General features: G+C 32.8%; 1 protein-coding gene across 3 annotated transcripts; it reads left to right on the top strand.

The window, feature by feature from the left end:
- The first annotated feature begins 5,516 nt into the window (after positions 1-5,516).
- On the top strand, positions 5,517-19,101 carry LOC128181283 (exocyst complex component 6B-like). 3 transcript variants are annotated; one of them, XM_052849635.1, is made up of 24 exons: positions 5,517-5,707; positions 8,024-8,189; positions 8,659-8,797; positions 8,937-8,982; positions 9,131-9,335; positions 9,578-9,736; positions 9,868-9,936; positions 10,063-10,146; positions 10,310-10,356; positions 10,485-10,605; positions 10,830-10,901; positions 11,010-11,059; positions 11,586-11,739; positions 11,902-11,925; positions 13,174-13,283; positions 13,372-13,483; positions 13,742-13,821; positions 13,953-14,007; positions 14,168-14,240; positions 14,753-14,859; positions 15,824-15,965; positions 16,462-16,535; positions 16,968-17,080; positions 17,806-19,101. In XM_052849635.1, exons 1-24 carry the CDS (start codon positions 5,547-5,549, stop codon positions 17,936-17,938), a joined length of 2,496 nt encoding a protein of 831 aa, XP_052705595.1. In that variant the 5' UTR covers positions 5,517-5,546; the 3' UTR covers positions 17,939-19,101. The 3 variants fall into 3 exon arrangements, with proteins under 3 accessions (XP_052705595.1, XP_052705596.1, XP_052705597.1); XM_052849636.1 differs by lacking the exon at positions 11,902-11,925; XM_052849637.1 differs by lacking the exons at positions 11,902-11,925; positions 17,806-19,101 and having other exon boundaries at positions 16,968-17,084.
- Positions 19,102-21,124: the final 2,023 nt, after the last annotated feature.

Below are 21,124 nucleotides of genomic sequence, written 5' to 3'. Positions count from 1 at the left end.
TATTGTTAAAAGCAACAGTTTAAGAGTTATTTATCATGGATTATATTTTTATGCTCGTCGATCACATCTCAACAGTCTATGTGAAAACCAGTTTAAACCGGTTTTACAAAACAGCTGTTCTTGCTGTTACTTATTCACTCCCTCCGTGATCTGCACTTTATATCGATTTATTTAAGTAAACATTGATTTCTTCAGTAAGGGAATGTAAATATAAGCATTGAATGATTTATTTTTGACGTCGTCGTGTCAATAACTGCCGTCAGGTGAGCAGACAAATTGAATAACGCGCGTTAGCGCGTTATGATAATTTGTCTGCTCACCTGGCGGCAGTTATTGACACGACGACGTCAAAAATAAATCATTCAATGCTATATTGATGCCGATTTTGTGAAGTAAATTGAGGCTAAATATTTCAATGCGTTGACAGTTTTCACACATGACGTTGGTGTTAGCTTGTTCTAATTTTCGTTTCGTTTTCATTATTTATGCTTTGTAACCTGGAAACTATCGTCTGTATTTCGTGATTTTTACATATCAAATCAAACAGAGACTTCGGTAAATCAAACAGTTAACTGTTTTCCTGCGCAAATTAAGCAAAATCTGATGTAGGGGTACTGAAATACAATTCATTCTATCGGTAATTCTGCATTATCTTTTGCGTAATGGTAGATTAATGCAATAGGTTTTGTTGAGATGCTCGGCATTTTCTCGAGTTTATTCAGTTTAAATAGAGTTTGATATCGCTGACGGAAATATGTAGGTATATACATGTATATATATGATTCATTTTGAAAAAATAAATTGTGTTCTTTATTTGTTATACATGTATAGTGCATGTTTCTTGTGTTTAATTATTTACAATTTCTATTTACTAACCATATTTGAGTGTTAAGCTTCGAATTATAAGCAAGATACATAGATTTGCTCACAATTCTATGTTTGTACACAGATTTTAAAAACTTAAGTTTATAAAAGGAAAAAAAATGTCAATATTTATTAAGAAAATTTTCAAAGTCTGTTCTTCCAGAAACCAACTTTAACAACTTACTGTATTGTAAACTTAACCTTTTTAGCTCACCTGAGGGTGGGGCCACAATGGGGGGTCGAAGTTTAACATAGGAATATATTGAGTAAATCTTTAAAAATCTTCTTCTCAGAAACTAATCAGCCAGGAAAGCTGAACCTTGTGTGAAAGCATCATCAGGTAATGTAGATACACATTTGTGGAAATCATGACCCCCGGAGGTAGGGTGGGGCCACAATGAAGGATCGAAGTTTTACATAGGAATAAATAGAGTAAATCTTTAAAAATCTTCTTCTCAGAAACTAATCGGCAAGGAAAGCTGACACTTGTATGGAAGCATTCTCAGGTAGTGTAGATTCAAAGTTGTGAAAATTATGACCCCCGGGGGTAGGGTGGGGCCACAATGGGGGGTCGAAGTTTAACATATGAATATATAAAGTAAATCTTAAAAAATCTTCTTCTCAGAAACTAATCGGCCAGGAAAGCTGACACTTGTGTGGAAGGATCCTCAGGTGGTGTCGATTCAAAGTTGTGAAAATCATGACCCCTGGGGTACTGTGGGGTCACAATGGTTGATCGAAGTTTTACATAGGAATATATAGAGTAAATCTTCAAAAATCTTCTTCTCAGAAACTAATCGGCCAGGAAAGCTGAAACTTGTGTGAAAGCATCCTCAGGTAATTTAAATTCATAGTTGTGAAAATCATGACCCCCAGGGGTAGGATGGGGCCACAATGGGGGATCGAAGTTTAACATAGGAATATATAGAGTAAATCTTTAAAAATCTTCTTCTCAGAAACTAATCAGCCAGGAAAGCTGACACTTGTGTGGATGCATCTTCAGGTAGTGTAAATTCAAAGTTGTGAAAATCATGACGCCCGGGGGTAGGGTGGGACCACAATGGGGGATCAAAGTTTAACATAGGAATATATAGAGTAAATCTTTAAAAATATTCTTCTCAGAAACTAATCAGCTGGCAATGCTGAAACTTGTTCGGAAGCATCCTCAGGTAGTGTAGATTCAAAGTTGTGAAAATAATAACCCCTTGGGGTAGAATGGGGCCACAATGGGAGGTCGATGTTTTACATAGGAATACACAGAGTAAATCTTTAAAAATCTTCTTCTCAGAAGCCAGGAAAGCTGAAACTTGTGTGAAAGCATCCTCAGGTAGTGTAGATTCAAAGTTGTGAAAAGCATGATCCCCAGGGGTAGGGTGGGGCCACAATGGGGGGGTCAAAGTTTAACAAAGGAATATATAGGGTAAATCTTTAAAAATCTTCTCAGAAACTAATCAGCCAGATGATTCTTTATAATTGTTAAGACTTTGGCCCCAGGACAATTCTTTGGCCTCCCGAGAAGGTTCAGAGTTTGATGTACATTTATATCCCATATATAAACTATTGTTAAGGATCTTTTGGAGAACTGCAATACTCAACATATGATATGACTATAAAATCGTCCTGTTAGAAAAGGGACTAATGATTATAAACATAAGAATATCCATGGGAAAATGGATTTTATTTATACAGGATCTACATGTATTATTGTACATAGTCCAGATAGTTTGTATTATGACTCCATTAAGCTCATTTTATCATACCTATTGTTCCTCAGGTGAGCGATGTGGCCCATGGGCCTCTTGTCTATCCGTTACACTGTTTGTTGAAAGCAGTTAAGTATATAGTTTCTTTCTCAGTATTGTCACCTAACAGCGTAGCGCAGTGGGTTATATAGAGGGATTACTACGAATCTGTAATCCCGCTGGGGGTTTTACATTTTTTACCTCTCCAAAACTTTTTAAAGCTATTTTTTGGTTAAAAAGTGTAAAATTTAAAAATTCTAAACTGGTGAAAGTATTATAATTTTAATGTACTTTAATCCACATTAATATCAACAGGTGTCCCACACCACATTAATACATAGGTATCAAAACGAGGGAGGGGGGACTTTGTCATATATTGTTAATTCGCCTTTGTGTTCTTGTGGCATTCCTGAAGATGAATAACACTTTTTCTTCATTTGGAAGAAATATTCACATCCTAGATATAAATTTAAGAATAGTTACTAAGATAGCGTCAATGCCCATCACTTAAATCTTTTTTTATTATTTTTTATATATAAGTTTTAAAAAACACAATTTCTAACTATATTTAGTTTGAATATTTAAAACATGATATGACAAAAATAAAATATTGCCTCAAGTTTTGGTGGTATCGAATCCTCAACCAAAAAGCCTTTTTTTTTTTTAGCTCACATGAACCGAATGAATGGAGCACAGACCCACCCTATAAAAGAAAGGACATTGAACTTCTAAAAATGAATCTATTTGGAGGTTTCAATACGCATTCACCAGTTTTAATCAGTATATTCCAGGTATTGAACATATTTAAGGGTTAAAAATCGATGTTGTGTTAAATATACATTGTCTTGAACAATTTTTAAAAAGAATTATGAGATATGTTGATTTTATTTTTCATTATCTTATCCGTCCTAAAATAGGCATTTTGCACATCCACCCATCTTCTTTCGAAGTTCTCGCGGTTTATGAAAAATATTAGAGCAGAGAGAACGCCAGAAATAGCGAGAAACGAACAAATTGTTGAAAATATCATATTAAAATCATTTTTTTTTTCAATTAGACAGTGTTACATATGTATGTATTCGTGTAGTTAGCTGTTATTTTAGAGGGAAAACCGAAAAGGATTGACCGATCGCGTTATATATAATGTATTTTTGTTTGCTCTTTCTATTTATCAGAGACGACAAAACCCTGTGTAGTTATACAATAATGAATGATTACAAACTGTATTATATGAGCGATAAAGAATTAAGAGCTTTACGTGTGAAGATAATTCCCAAAATCCACATGTACTCGATCGGTACCAAAAAGTTATAATAATTCTGCGTAGAAAGGGGTGTTATATAAGTACGTATTTCTATTGTAAGTTTAAGCACATATTGATACATAAAACTTGAGATAATACTAAAGACTTTCAAAATTGATACCAAAAATAAAGATTTTTGCGCTATATAATTGTTTAATGTATTTAGATTACCGCATTAAGGTGGAATAACACACCTGCATGGAAAAAGTCACTCAAATTAGCAGAAAATTTTTTGATAATGGAAGATATAATGATAAATAAACTGTACATATGTCAAGTAAGCGAAAAATTTGCAGTTTGGGGATAAAAAATGAATATCTAAAATAATTGTTCCAGTAAGTAACAACTGACAAAAACCCCTGTGGGATACGAACTCGGGATGTGCGGATCACAAGTCCGACACGTTATCCACTCGGCTATGAAGAAAGTTACATGTTTAAGTCCATTAAATCCTTTTAATAAAACGAAATGTCGTTTCGATCAGCGGTCAGCCATTTTGTGACGATGTGCTATTCCACCTTAAAAAAAATCTTAAAGGGACTTGGACACGGTTTGAGCTCAAAATTTCAAATTTTATTTTTCCATTTTTTATTTTTAGAATGGTCAATATTGGTATTTTTAGTGCTTTCTCAAAATTTGAAAGTCAGATCATATTGAGTTATAAGCAAGATACAGTGTTTAGAATTCTTTGTTTTGTAAACAAAGCTCGAGCCTTGTTATTGTTAACATTTGTGTTTTATTGTTTTAAGTTTCAATCAAATGTTGCTCAGGGTTTTTTTCAATTGATGATATATTTTATAAACACATTGAACGAGTTAATTTGCCTTGTTTCTTATGAGTTAATTATTTTGCCAAAGAAATGGTACTGATTCCATACTTAACATTATTTGTAAACAAATATAAGACTCGAGCTATGTTTACATAACAATGAAATCTTTCCTCTGTATCTCTCTTATAACTTAAACTATTATCAATCATTCAAAATGTGCAAGTAAACCTTTATATTTAAAAAATCAAAAAATGAAATTTTGATCTAAAATCGTGTCCAAGTCCCTTTAATTCATGTAGAAATTGTAATTATTTTTTTTTTCTTAATAAAGAGCTTTTATAACAAGATAAGAAAGTTTTTCCGTCATATATTATCTTGCAAGCAAAATAAATACTTTTAACAAACTATATTTATGATTCAGATAAGGAAATAAAAGAAGGTGGCTCACTACACTTAAAATAGTTTAAACTTTCTAAAAACTGTCAAGTAGGATATTATATGAGTATGATAGATAACATGATGCTCAAGAAGTATATAAGTCAGATAGGCTTAAATTATGCAATTTGGATAAAAATAACAATTTTTAAAAAATAAATTCGGTAAATATGAACAAAAACCCAAGCCCAATACTTTAGACCACTGAGCTGTTTGTATCAACCAAATGGAACAAAACATTCAATTTAACAAAACAAATCGCCGTTTTGTGACGTAATGTCTTAAAAAGTATAAGTCTTGGTGTATTGATTATCCCTTTTATTTTATTTATTGTGTATGAAATCTGTGGAGTTTTGATAACGCGAATAAGTTTAAGTGCAACTTATTCGGAGACAAATTGTGTACGCATGCGCAGGTACGGGAAAAATAAAAGATGGCGACGGAAGTGACACCCAAGAAACCCCCCGATTGGAAAAATTTGACAGACACTGTCCAAGACGCAGAATCTTTGCGACAAGAATCAATCAATGCTCACCATGATCACCTGATTACGGAAATCGAAACATCTGATGGTCCACTTGGCACGTCACTCAGGTGAGAAGCGTTCGAATGCAAAAATACCAGAAACCAAATACCCGAGGCACCTGTCATAATATTTCCTGAAAAGCCATTGGAAGTTTCTGTGTCTCCTGTGTATTGTATAGTTTTATCCATGTATGGGATGTTATTTTTTCGGTGCATTGGATGGGGCGAGCAGGTTAATTAAGAAAAATTATTGTAGGAGTTCATGAAGCATGTCCATGTCCACACACCCCTTATGAATATTTAGCAGCAGGTTTACTGCATATAATATGCAACAAACCTGCAGCAAATATGACATTCGAATGGATGACCTGTGAGCTGCAGTTTCTTACATGGTAAAAAGTTGCAATTTATGGCTCGTAAAAACTTGTGGTGGTTTTGGCATGTGTTTGGACTGACTAATCTTATTTCCGAAAACATTAAGGTCGGTAGGTCCAGTACAATCACTAAATTCCATTACATAGCTTGATTACCTTCATAGCTTTATTTACCCATCTGAAGAAGGCTTAATTAGGCATTTTTATACTATTTCGTTTTTATGTAAAATGGATAAAAAGTTGTAAGAAACTGACAGCCTATATTTGTACTGTGTACTTCTACAAAAGCAACCCAGAGCAAAGATAGTTAAAACATCACTGCTTTTGAGCAGTTTTAAGAAAATCATGCAATTCTATTGTTTGAGTAACTACAGACCACCTTGTATGCATGTGGCATGGCTATGTAGCAAATCTAGTGATTGTACTGGACATAAATGGTGACTTGAATCTGCATGCATGCACTTGAATTTAACAGACTTCATTTGCCAAGGTTGGATAGTGTGTTTAAGAGAAGTCTGAGGCAGGCATCAGTACATGTAGTAAATTGTCTGAAGAATTTAATGATTAATAATTATTTCTATGTTATTTGTGCAAATAAGGTCAATCAGTCTAAAACTATAAATTGCAATTTTTTTATGCATACTGAACTGCAGTTCCCAGGTTGTCCATCCGAATATTTCACAGATACTGAGCTACAGACATGCAGTAAATAAATATTGTTATTAACCAGAAAACGTGGTGAAAGGTCAAGCAAATGCTCAACTGGCAGAACATAAAACGTGAAACCAGTTTCTTTGTTCATATGTTTCAAAAATAAGTGTTAATTCCCATTAAATAATAATGATTAAATAAATGTCAAATTAAATGGCCAGGTGATAAATTCCTGCAAGAGTTTGTCAATTTTTCATCATGTGTTGCTTCCAGTAAATAGATAAAGGTAAAGAACTTGTTGTTATCCAATTATTCACATCAGTAAGTGATACATGTATATGTACTATAATTTGGTAGAATTGAAGGTCAGGGGGTCACTTCCAATGCTTGTTTCCATCAATGGATCAGTCATTTAAATCAGCAATTTATCAACTGTGTCACACAGCGTGGATGCAAATTAGGGAGCACTCTACAGTTTACATAATTGTAGTCTGATATTTGGTAATGAGTGAAAATCCAGTGGCATCTCTGTAACTACATTACCATTTTAAATGGATAGATTATTGTGCATTTGCATTCATAAAAATGAGTTTGAAGTCATCTTAAACTACCACTAGCCAATGCCCTATCCTTTGAAAATGCATAAAGTAGTGGCATCTTATTTATTATGACATATCTATGACAAAGGAGACATTTTACTTTGACCCTCTGCTTGCAGAAACAAATTAAAAGCAGGGTTATCACAGCAGTCACTTTATCTCATATAATTATGTAAATCTCATGAATACAGTTAAGGATATTCATGGAGGTCATTAAATGGAAGATAATGAAAGATAAAATATTGGATAATTATACTGGTAGAAAATTAAGTTGCCGGTGCATGTTTTGTATTTCTCCTCCTTAGTTTGGTTAATATACCCTAATGTACTTTAAGATTCATTGAAAAAGGAACTGAGATTTACATTTTAATATTTTTAAATCTGCAATAGATTATAAGTCCTAGTTTCTTGAGTTATTTTATGCACAACAATCTGTTGCAGATCAGTGTTTGATTAATAAATACTGGGAAATAAACTCTTGTTTAGTAATACACTTATGTGTTAAAGTGGTCAATTCCTTTTTTAATCTAAAAATCTTAAGGACACTTAAAAAAAAACCTCTCTTTATTATATCTTGCATTTTTTGCTCACCTGAATCAGAGGTTCAAGTGAATTTTTCTGATCTGTCTTTCTGTATGTCTATTAGCTTTTCACATTTTTTCACATTTTTAACTTCTTCAGTTTAAATTTTACCATGACCCTTTCTAGTTTAAATTTTACTTTGACCCTTTCTAGTTTAAATTTTACTTTGACCCTTTCAGGGCTGTCTATGAGGGGGATGAGCTGGAGAAATTCAAGGAAAGTTTATCTGATCACATCAAGAACCATGACAAGGAAATTGAGCGGATGTGTAACTACCACTACCAGGGGTTCATCGACTCCATCCGCGAACTCCTGAAAGTCAGCTGTGATGCTGCCCAGCTTAAGGTGTGGCATTTCATGAAGTTTTCTTGAAGTTCCGTTAACCCCATTACATGCATTACTTTGCAGCCCCTTTCCTTGAATATGAAGAGGGGGAGGGGACGTGATATGTCATTTGTTGCATTGAGGTACAACATTACAAAAATACAAAGTAAAAAAAAAAAAATTATGATATATTAGATGTAATAAACATGAAATTTTATGCTCTTAAATCATTTATAGAAGTCCCCAACTATCAGAAGTTACACATTGCCAGTAGTTAGTTAGGGCACTGATTGTTAGCGTCATTTAACAATTTAAAATTGACCCAATTGCACTTAAAGATTAGGGGCTCTAACCAGGGGTGCATCAACCTAGAAAATAATTCTGATTTATCATTTTGCCCTGAACCACCTCATCCAATAATCGCACTGTCTTTATACTTTATACATGTACATACATTATGAGTGTATTGTTCAATATTTACACTTTGTAGGATGAAATTTCTGATGTCAATAGTCATCTTCAAGATTCCTGTGAGCCATTATTAACTAAGGGGGAAGAACTTGTCAAATGCAGGCGAGTCCAAAGAAACATTGCATCAGCTGTAGAGAATCTAACACTGTGTTTACCAGGTTGGTTTCTGTTTTTGTTACTGAAAATTTTCTATATGATTATAAGCATAAAGCAAAGTTTCAAAGTGGATTAAAATACATTTAAACAAAACATTTATTGGAGATGACAGCTAAGCAAATTTCTTCATTGGTCTTGCAGTATTAGAAATGTATGGAAAACTCCAAGAACAGATGTCATCAAAAAGGTAAGTGTGTCTTGTGTCTAAATTTTATCTAAAAAAAAATAAAATCATCAACAAATCTTCAAATTCTTATAACTGCTCTAAAAAAGATAAATCTCGCTTTTTATAAATTGTCCACTTACATGCCGTAATATTTGGTGAATCGTTTCAGATATTATCCAGCACTTAAAACACTAGAGCAGTTAGAGCACACATATCTCCCCCGGGTGGAGACACACTGGTTCTCCCAAACTATGAAGGAAGCCATTCCAAAACTACGAGAACGAATAAAAGATGCCAGCATGTCCGACCTGAAAGACTTCTTGGAAAGCATTCGCAATTTCTCTGCAAGAATTGGAGAAATTGCCATGAAGCATGTAGGTTTTGGATGAACTAAGGTTTACAGGTTCTTGCTATTTAATGGGCAATATACATGATTATGTGATAAATTTCCATTGATATGTTTTCTTATTGGAATAAAGTTAAAAGAAGATTTAAATTGCTCATTGCTTGAAAGACTCAGATTGGTACTACATGTATGTGCAGGCCAAGTTGGCAGGATTCAAAATGCTTTCTATTTGTTTCATACATGTAATAACATTTTTTTATTAATTTTTAGGCAGCAGAACAAAACAATATGGACCCAGCTGTTGCTCAGTCAAATAAAAAGCTGAAAACCAAGAGGGCTCCAAAACCCCCCAATCCTTTCACTGGGGAAATAGAAAAGGAGGGAAAGGAAAAGTCAGTTATTGCAGACAGTGCTGCAGATGATATGGGGGTATGTTAAAATGCCAAAAACTTAGTTTATTTTAGCTTGTTGTTTAGTTGTGAAAAAAAATTCTGATAAAAAGTGAAAACAATCTTAATTTATATTTTTTTGATTGAAAAATGAACTTCGTCTGTTTAAAGGAACTGAGTGCACAAGATCTGATAGACTTTTCTCCTGTCTACAGATGTCTTCATATCTACACTGTATTGGTAAGTATTGTGGACAAAAAGTGTGAAATATGCTTAACTTAAATTTAAGTGTGTCTATGTTTTAAGTTGCATCAGAGAGGTTTTTGTTACAATATAGATTTTTATTCATTTTCTTTTGGTTAACAGGGAGATAGAGAAAAGTTTGAAACATACTACCGAAAACAAAGACGGAAACAAGCCCGCCTCTCTCTTCAACCGCCATCCAATATGGTATGTACAGGAAAACAAACGTTTGTTTTGTTAAACATGAAGCAAACATTTCTTTTGTTAAAGAGCTTAAAATGTGACCTGTCATATTAATGCATCTTGTTTTAAGAAATTGCATCAGATTCTCTTTATTTGCTTTATCAAAATTTTATATTCTCATTTTCAGCATGAATCCATTGAGAACTTCAAAAGATATTTCCATGATATTGTTGGGTAAAAATTTTCAGTGAAACCTGACGTGTTCAAGCTGTCACTCTATATTCTCAATATGAGCATGTACATCCAGTTGATTTTATTTAACTGTATTAGTTGATTACAATCGACTTTTGTTGTCTCTGTAGTTTTTTTGTGGTGGAGGATCACATTCTGAGTACTACTCAGGGACTAGTCAATCGAGCCTACATGGATGAACTGTGGGAAATGTCTGTTTCCAAACTGGCGGCCTCTCTCAGAACAAGTGCTGTAAGGATTTGCTGATTTTTAGCTGTCTTTTTTAAGACAAACATTTAATCCATTTAATTTGGTTATTTGATTATTTATTTTGTGACTTGATTTTTTAGACGAGTGCTTTCTTTCGAAATCAATAATATCACTATTTCTGATTTTTTTAAAAAAAAATGTATTTAACATGAACATGTACAGTATGAAATGTTTTGTTTAAAGAATTGTTTACTTTATACTGAAAGGCATTGTGTAAGGAGTCAGAGATGATGCTGGATATTAAGAAGCTGATAGTGTTGTTCTGTCACACACTGAGGGTAAGTGGAACTCTCTTTGAAGGGAGGGGTGTATTTTATCTTCTCACATTCATTCCTCTCAAAACAAAAAATAGTTTCTCTTTTACCCTGTACCACTTTTATTGACAGGGTTATGGATTCAGTGTGGGACATCTGCTTGAGTTATTGTTAGAAATGAGGTAGGTAGTATTCAAATACACACATGTAGTTTAATAGGCAACTTAAATGTTGCTAGTACTTTTAATTGTCAAAAAGAGGAAGTCGATAAATGTTTTTATCAAGAAACATATATCTTTTCAATTTCCTAAATTCAAAAAAATTTTAGAAAGAAAAAAATAACTAAGTCATACAGATTTATTTTCATATATAGTAAAAAATAAAATATAAGTTGGAATAATAGATTTTAGCCAAATATTTATTCTGTATGAAGAACACCTCAGACAATTGTATGAGCATGATATACTGTGGAATCATTTTAATTGATGGGGGTCAATCTTCAAAATTTTCCTAGTTCTTGGGAACATAATTTTGTTGGTAGTGTAATCAGGATAATTTTAATAAATATTAAAAAATATATGATTGTGTGGATGTAAATTCGTTGGCAAGGGTTACACACAAAGGCCACAAACATAGTTTCCCCACAAATAATGATTCGACAGTATCTAGACAAGATATGTACTGATTTTGATGACTGGATGATTTTAGGGATCAGTACAGTGACATACTGACCAGACAGTGGGTGGACATCTTCAATGAGATCTTCAATGAGGATAACTACACACCCATTTACGTCGAGTCCGTGGAGGAGTACACCGCCATTGTGACCCAGTTTCCATTCCAAGATGAGGAGCTTGAGCAGGCAAGTTTGCCCAGAAATGAGGTCATCAATTTGGTTATCATTTTTGGTATTAAAATAATAAATATTGGGATTTGAGCCCTCAAAGTGAAAATCAAATATCAAAATGCTAGGAAATTTAAGGAACCACAAGTAGATGTGTGTTTATTAATCAATTTCTTTTAGGAAAAGGATTACTATCGGTCAAAGGTGTGAGAACATTAAGCACAATACAAACGCATGATCTTTGAATCCCATCAAAGTCGTCAATATATCCCATCAAAGTCAATGTCAGATCCCATGCAAGTTCTGTCAAAGTTCTTGTTATCAAATTCCAATGAAGGAATGGTTACCTGTAATAAATTTACAAGAAAACCTGAATTGAAAAAAAAGATCCAAGTACCTTCTTCAATTTTCCTTCCTTGAATTATTTCTTGATCATGAACAATCTTGTTACATTCCATGTATTATTTCTTGATCATAGACAGTCTGGTAGGACTTCCAACACAAACAGAAGTTTTATTATTTTTAATTAAAAAATAGACTGCACATGTGCAGTGGTTTACCATTTTGCTGGAAAACAAGTCTTGTAGGAAAATTTAGAATTCTTGCTAAGTGGATTATTATTTTGTAGGTCTGGAAATATTTAAAAAAATATTTTATTAAGCAATATTTCACAGAATGTATTTGGAAATAGTACAGATTAATAGGGTAATTTAAATATTTTTGCTTTCAAAGTTCCAAGTTGACGACAAAATCTTAAATTTTTTATTAATGTTTTACTTTGATATGTATTAATTTCTTTTATTGTATTCATTACATTTTACTTTTGCATACTACAGAGTACATTCTTTAAATTTACATGTATAGTTATTCATATAAATTTAAAGTACTTTTTGTTTTCCTTTTTTTCAGTACATGTAGGTTTTTTGTTGTCTTTTTTGTTTGTGTTCCTTTTTTCATATGAATGTTTTTCTTATTCATATATTTGTTCACTTTTATCCACCTGTTTTTTTTAAATTAACTTCTGCCAAAAACTTTATAGACAAGGAAGACAACTATCAATTTTTAGAGCATGACACACCATTTTTTAAGTAATATATGTTTTGGAAGTTCCAACCAGGCTGCTTAATGCTGACGTGCAAATCTTTTTTTCTTTTTTTTTTTGAAACCATTTGAATACTTTTCCACTCCTGGAAAAAAAGCATGTTGTGCTTCAGAGTTTGTTCACTGTATACTATGCATGATGATATTTAGCGTTTTATTTATCACCGTACAAAAGTGGATCCCTTCCTCTTTACCTCAAAAGATATAGTTATAATATACCTAAAAAAAAATGAAGTTCAAGTAATTTTCTGAATTCTTTTAGTATATACATGTATATGTAGCAGTAAATATTTCTTCTATTTTGATTAAGCCCTCTTAATGTAATGTTGGTATCTTTTTTATAATTTACAGGAAACATTCCCTAAGAGATTTCCATTTTCCCTTTTTGTGCCAAATATCTACACACAGGTCAAAGCCTATATCAATGCTTGCCTCAAATTTTCTGCTGATCTACACTTAAGGTTTGCCTTCTTATATATATTTTGTAGAAGTACTGTATTGTAAAATTTCTGTCAACAAGACTTAGTACATGCATTATTATTGTTTCAGCCACACAGAGATAGATGATATGATCCGTAAATCAACAAATCTGTTACTGACCAGGACACTGGGTAGTTGTTTGTCTTCACTAATCAAGAGAAGAGATTTGACTTTGTTACAGGTACATGCAATAACTTCTATACCTGTATATTTACAATAAATAATATTTTGAATAGCCATGTACATGGTACATATCATACCATAGAATATACTGGTACATGTACTTGTATATATATATATATAAGTATCATATGTTATCATACAGTGCAAGAGAGATTTTTGTAAAATGAATTAAGAATTAGTGAATTAGTGTAATCTGAATGAAGAATGAAAAAGTGGAATTGATGAATTGATTGGCATTTTCTTGTTTTGTTTTTAGTTGATACAGATAGCTATAAATATGAATTACCTGGAGAAGTCCTGTAGTTACCTTGAAGAATATATATCTAGCATCACTGGGTAAGTGGTCTTACCTATCTACAATTTATTTTTTATCCCGTTTATTTCTACAGCTTTAGTTGTAACTTAAACTATTGGTAACAAAATTATAAACTTTATGGCTTAAATGTTTGTTTGTTTGTTTTTTTTAGAGCTCAGAGTGATAGCGTACATATGGCCAGACTTCATGGGACGTCCATGTTTAAGGTTGGACCCGCAGTAATCATCGCTTAATTTTAAACTGTGACAATGAAATTAAATCCATTTCCCTGTTGTCCTTGTATTCTTTATGTGATTCAATTAACATTTATTTCTATGAGATTTGTTATAATTAAAAAGGTGATGATTTTATGATACTTTTGTGCAGGATTCCAGGAGTGATGCAGAGGAACATATTTACAGCAAGCTTAATACGAAGATTAGTGAGTTTATAGAGCTAGGTGAGACCGTTTTCCGCTAATATCATACACCCTAACTTAATTGTAAATTGTTTGTAAATGGAATGGGAGAAGAAATATCTATTTATTTAAAAAACTTTTTTTTCTCTCACACATATTATAGTCATAACTCAGAATCGAAAATTTCCACATTAATGATTTTCATGTAATTTTTGTAAATTTTAGGAGTGAAATTCTTCTCATTGTGAAATTCCGGTTGTTGCTTTTTTTTTATGGCAACATGATATCTGCATTATTTTATTTTATTTTTTATTTTAATTTTTTTGCAATATAAAAATGATAACAAAATTGTAGAAATAATGAAAGTGATCAAATCTTCTGAGAAGCCCTTCAAGGGCTTTACAGGATTTGATCACGGTGTCAACTAAGTTCATATCCCGGTGAACTTTTTAACTTGCTGTTTATTTCTTAAATACATAAATTACATGTGAGTTGTAAATAATGGAGCCGTTTGTTGTCAGTTTGGTTACAATGTTATAACTTTTTTGTTGTAGCTAACTATGACTGGTCTTTGCCAGAGTCTAAGGGACACGCCAGTGGATACATCACAGATCTTGTGGCATTTCTCCAGAGTACCTTCATGTCTTTCACTAATCTCCCTGTAAGTGATATGTCCTTCTTGACCTTTAATTACCATTACCATTTTTAGTGAATCACAATCAGGAATTTTACTTGATATAATGGTCTTCATGAACAATGGTCTTTGAACATTTCTTTCCTCTGGCCACCTTATTTTATTGTTTTTCAAGGCTGACTTACCTAAAGTGCAAAAATGTTTCTATATTTATTTATTTATTTCACGAAAATTGGAGAAATTGGAAAAGTCCTAAAAAAACAACTTATAAAAAAGATAAGCCCTCTTGTACAAAAATTTAAAAAATAAGACCCTATGCTCTTATGAGGTTGGGATTTTTCCTTCATCATTCCATTGAAACCTTTGGTATTATATTTCAGGATATAAGTTTTAACCCTTTGGTAAATGTTTATTTGTGTTCCTAGTTTATTAGAGCATTTTGATTAAAGCTAGAAGATTTGGGGGGTAAAGAATTACCTTAATGTTTCAAAAGGACAGCAGTTGCTGTTTTGGTTATGACTATTGCAGTCCATATTTAATTGAGCAACCACAAATTCTAATGATTCCACAGAATTCCGAGTGCATTAAAATATTGTTGTTGTTTAATAATGTTAATGAGTGTACGTGTACATGTATCACCTTATAATAAGTCATGATGCTTTCTGCAATGTTGATGTTTAAGAAGAGCAAGAGTTACAAATAATTTTAAAGGTAAATTTCGCAGAATTATTTATAAAATGTAATGCAAAAAATTTTTAAGTACCGGTAAGAGAAAATTGCTCTTCATAGACATTTTGAACTTGTTTTCCTAATACTTGTGTTAATAGCATATTTATGACCTCTGGCTTTCAAATTTTCATTTTTCTGTTTCATATTGGTCAAGAATCTAAAAGCTATACATAAAGATAATATAAATAGAGTTGATAACAATTTGTGAAACTTGTACATGTACTTTATATAAAGTTCCAAAGTAAGTCTGATTGTATTACAGGAGAAGGTTGCTAAAACTTCCTGCATGTCTGCGTGTAAACATGTGGCAACTTCCCTGATGAACTTCCTGATGGATAATAATGTCAGACAGGTTTCCATGGGGGCGCTGCAACAGTTCAACCTTGACCTGATCCAGTGTGAACGTAAGTGTTGGGGGGAAAAATGAGTACTTGTATACATGTACATTCAATAGATTTGCAGACCGAATTTTAAAGGAGGGCCACTTTTAAGAAAAATGTGTGTTTTAATCCTCCTATTATCTTGTCCTTGAGGGTACGAACTTGATATGAAAATATTTAATCAGCACATTGATTTCTTTCCATATTGGGTATGAAGCTTATAGAAAAAAGTACAAGTTGACTCTGCTTGAAAAATTTCATCACATTTACCAACACAAATGACTTTTCTGAATAATTTTTTTGCACAATGTTTATAGGAAGAAGAAAAGTTATAACAGTGTCCAAATTCATTTGTACAAACCCAGTAAACTAAAATGTGTAGCAATCCCGGAAAATCACAACATAGATATCACTTTAATATTTGTTGATGTCACTCAGCATAGGACCCTTTGTTTATAAAAAGATATAAGTATAATAAAGAAAGAGAATCCTTCTAAGAAATGTAATGTTTTTCTTTCAGAATTTGCTGCCACGGCTCCTGTTCCTGGTATAAGGGATGGCACTCTTCTGATGGCTTTTGCTGATATAAGACAGGTACACATTTTATTAGAAACTGAATCATTTAATGGTGTTTTTATAAACTACAGTTTGCAGATCTCTTTTCAAAGGTGTCAGTTGTCAAATGGTGTATATTATATTTTTGGGAAATAGAAAAAGAACTCCTATATTATTAAAAAATCTCCTATATTATTACCTTATGTATCTAGTATACCAAACAGGTATGTCAAAAGTTCAACAGTGCATCACATAAAACCTGCACTCAATTTGTAGAAGGTATTGTTGACAAGGAGAAACATTAAAAGTATTCAGAAGTTCTGCTTAGGACTGACTAGTAGCCAATAAATTTGCTTTATTTTTGTTTGATATCGGAAGTTTTTTTGTAGCCACAAATTTTGATTCTACATGTACATGTATGTATACATGTAATTGCTTGTGATATTACTGTATACCACTTGTGCCTTTCAGCTCTTGGACCTTTTCCTCAACTGGGATTGGTCAATATATTTAGCAGACTATGGTCAGCCAACGTCCAAGTATATCAGAGTCAAACCTAGTGATGCCATAAGCCTGTTAGAAAAGTAAATACATGTTTTTTGATATTGGTGAATTCAACAAAGAGAAACATTAAGATATCACTTGTGCTCCATTTGAATGTGTGTATTGAGAAAAAGATACATGATTAAATCAATATCTATGAATTATTTGGATAAGGATCATCTGAAAAACAATACTTTACTTGTTTTTTTAACCGGGTTTTCCAACGGAAAAATCCGGTTATTAAAATGGTGAAAATGGCGAGCGGGCGGGCGGCTGCCAAAAGGGTACCCTCATTGTACGGATAACTCCTCCTACAGTTTTCAAGATAGGAAGTTGTTCTTTTGCAGATCAATTGTACATATATCAGAGGTGTGCATATTGCTAGGATTTTGATTTCCGATAATTTATCGAAAAAATACCAGCTTTTGAACTTAGTCATTTTTTGGCAAAATGTTGCATATAGGGTACCCTCATTGTACGGATAACTCCTCCTACAGTTCTCAAGATAGGAAGTTGTTCTTTTGCAGATCAATTTTTTTGGCAAAATGTAGCATAAACATGTAGGGTACTCCATTTCACTGGATAAGGGTTGACATGGATTATGGATACAGTTTACATAAAAGAAAACCCGGTTTGCTGTCACATTGACAGCTTTTCACTTGTTGAAGTTATAGTCCTTGAAATTGAAAGAGTTTTAGCTGAAACTCCTATTTTAGATTTGGTTCTGCATTGTGTACATGGCTGAAATGTGCCATTTGTATTTCAGATTAAACAATACAGACAATAAAAAGAAGAACCTATTTGCTGCTTTGAAAAAAGGTGAAAGAGACAAGAAAAAACTCATTGACACTGTATTGAAACAGCTCCGGGGATTAGTGAACGGAACAGCGTCAATCTGATGGGCCAGATAGGACATCTGACTTTTAGATACACAGCGACACCTCAGAGTTGGGATGATACCCTACACCACCATCAGAGTTCTATGATCCTAGAACATCACACATCTCAATCAGTGTCACACATGCACACATGGAAACAATTTATCTGTGATCCCAATCAATTTTATACACCATTGATGACATTTTTTATGTTTGCTTGCTGTTACTTTCTTCCTTTTTCGAAAATATCACACATAAGAAAACAAAATATTTCATGGATGCAGGTACAGTACATGTACTGTTAACATTAGTGAAATTTAGATATTTATTTTTTTTGCCATGCTGTTTAATGTTTTAAAGTGCTATTTTTTGTTTGTGTGTTTTAACCATTGGAATCTTCTCTTTCTATAATGAGATGCAAAGTAGACACAGGTAATAAATTGTAATGAACATGAAATGGCTTTTATGTAAATTATTAAATATTCTTTGTGCCAGAGTGGATTCGTAGGGCATATACATTTTTAAACTGAGATTAAATACTTGTGCATTACCGGTTAGTTAATATATGGTAAAAAAAACTTAGTAAATCAATGTCATTAAAGAGATTTTATTATTTCAACTGAAGGTGTATGGGGGGGGGGGTATAAATTTGACAAATTCTATAGCAAGTTGTTGTATTGTATCAACTAGAGATTATGACAGCCTTTATGTACAGTTAAAGTTCCACACACAAAATCTAGATGACATTCTATAATGATTCTGCTTCTTGCATGATTATTTTTTACTGTTGCTTAGAATCCATGCACATGTGCCACAGGAAAAGTTGGTTGTAAATTGCATCTCTACTCACACAATCATAGAATTAGGGATCTGATTTTCATATTAGTAGATAAGCATTGTTTTGTTGATCATTTTGCTGTCATACTTTACCATGTGAGTGTTAGAGACACAATACTTATGAGTGTCTTTGATATTGCATATGATTGTCCCTCCTAATGTTGACACGATGCAGTAAACCCAGTTATCTCCCATTATTATATCATAAAGAACACAATTCCACATTGGTGCTTTTCTATTTAGATTTTATTTTAAATTTTTGGTTTATGTTAGATTTGTTGGATGTCACAAGTGTGTGCAAGAATGTTTTCGCCTCAACAACTATTTGTATTCCTTTGTTATCAGTAGGTATACTGTAAAACGAGAAAATTTGGCGCATACGTATTTTAGCGCAAACGCTAGTGCCAGTACATTAGCGCAATTATATTTTAGCGCATGCATCTTTTCTTTAAAAAAAGAATACAAAAAATGTTGTTTGATAAACGATCACGCCCAAAATTTAGTTCTGTGTTCACTCAAGCACGTGAACACAACGATTTTGATTTCTATCTTGCATGCACGGTAAACTGTCGTTGAGAACAGTATACTTACTTTTGTGTAAATCGTCAGTAGATAGATACGAAAACTTCATTTATTGGCGATGATGTGTGATTTTTGTTGGTAAACAAATCTGAGTTATCGGACTTTGAATTTAACGCGTCGACTTGGATAACTCTAAAGTAGTCCCGAAACTAAAAGTGAAATCGAATGCTACATTTACCATGAGCTTCGATCACCATGAGAGAATCTTTTTCACAGTAGTTTTACATTAAAAAAACACAAAATAGGTATCGTCTTGTTATTTTTATATCCACTAATCAGAGATCAAAGAAATTATGATCAATCATGTATTGTCAGCGTTAACGATCGCCACGCTTAATCACCTCGAGGCGCTAAATGGAAGTGGCATGGAGAGAAGCCCAATTTTCAAGGTGCTAATGAGAGATATTAAAAAGCAATCAAAACTGAATTTAGGCACTTATACCCGATAACCCATACCATTTATCTGTGTAATTGTTTAAACAAACAGAACCGACAGCATCTGATATTTAAATGAACACTTCTATATTGCCTTAAAAATGGACTGACGTTATTATTTTGCAACATGAACAAATTTGATACATATGGAAAATCGTTGGCGCACTATTAATTTTAGCGCTCAGAGGCAGTTGCGCTAAAGGCGCTAAAATTTGTAGTGCGCCATATTTTCTCGTTTTACAGTATTCATGACTCCAACGCCCAAGTTTGATTATTTGTTAAGATAAGACATCCTGGATTTTTTGCATGTACTTGTATACTGTTACTGCGTGTTTTGTTTGAGTGCTAGGGGTGGGGCGGTTTTCTGTATTTATTGTATTGACAACAATGTGCAATATCATGAGTGAACATAATACTAATCTTAGTTATGGACCTCTGTTGATTTATTTCCAATGCTTGAATATGAGGAAATAAAAACTTTGAAGAGTTTATAAGTTATTCTTGACTTAGTGTATGTATCCAGTATATAACCTTCAGTGTTTTATTAGTCTGTTCAATTTTGGTTCCAATTTTTTTTTCATGTACATGTATGTTTACATTCTTTTTATTATCATTGGAATGTTTGAAAACCGTTTAATCTGTAAACAAAACCACGATACTTCAAATTTTTAGGGTTGATTATAAGGAGTAAAGTAGAAAGTTTTTTTGACTGTGCCATATAGAAAATTTGACTAAAAGCTAGCCCTTGTTTTGGACAATAAATAGCGAGGTTTTTATATCCTGTCCATCTTCATACAGAACAATAGGTTTGCACTGTCAACGCCCCCCTCCCCCTCCGGGATCTGCCGCTTGTGAAAGGGGATTCCGATCACATTGGTAAAATCTGTTTGGTTGATAAATTTTTAGCCCTATGCTCAGATAAGAAAAATATTTCTTAATAATAAAAAAAAAAACACACTTAAAATTTTTACTGAAAATTAATTTCGACCATTTTCTGCTCAGCAAATATTTATACGATTTTTTTTTTTTTTGATTTTTTTTTTGGAAGGGGGGGGGGTATTAAAAAAAGGCAATTTTCTTAAGCGTTGGTTGGTGTTAATGTCTGCTTCTCTGCAATGTTCGATAACCTCAAGACCAGGAGAAGTTTTAGTATTTTTGGCTGGAAATGCATTTTGTGGTATATGTACCGGTAGTGTTTTGCAGTCTTGTTTACTACATCGTTTCTATGACCTGATAGTAATCAGAATCATAACGTTGTCTATGTCATTGAAACGTTTGTTCAATTTTATATCCATTTTGACCAGACCAAAAAACTTTTTATCAGCTAAAGATAAGAGAAACCTGAAATCTGAC

The sequence above is a fragment of the Crassostrea angulata genome, chromosome 4 (genome assembly GCF_025612915.1).
Source record: "Crassostrea angulata isolate pt1a10 chromosome 4, ASM2561291v2, whole genome shotgun sequence".
Classification (NCBI taxonomy): Eukaryota; Metazoa; Mollusca; class Bivalvia; order Ostreida; family Ostreidae; genus Magallana; species Magallana angulata.
This window is presented reverse-complemented; position numbering and strand designations above follow the sequence as displayed.

Excerpts from the sequence above, each read along its gene's own strand:
- LOC128181283 (XM_052849635.1), top strand. The coding sequence starts at position 5,547 with ATGGCGACGGAAGTGACACCCAAGAAACCCCCCGATTGGAAAAATTTG. Across the intron at positions 13,284-13,371 it reads TCTGCTGATCTACACTTAAG|CCACACAGAGATAGATGATA; the intron begins GTTTGCCTTCTT and ends TTATTGTTTCAG. Across the intron at positions 14,860-15,823 it reads TGTCTTTCACTAATCTCCCT|GAGAAGGTTGCTAAAACTTC; the intron begins GTAAGTGATATG and ends ATTGTATTACAG.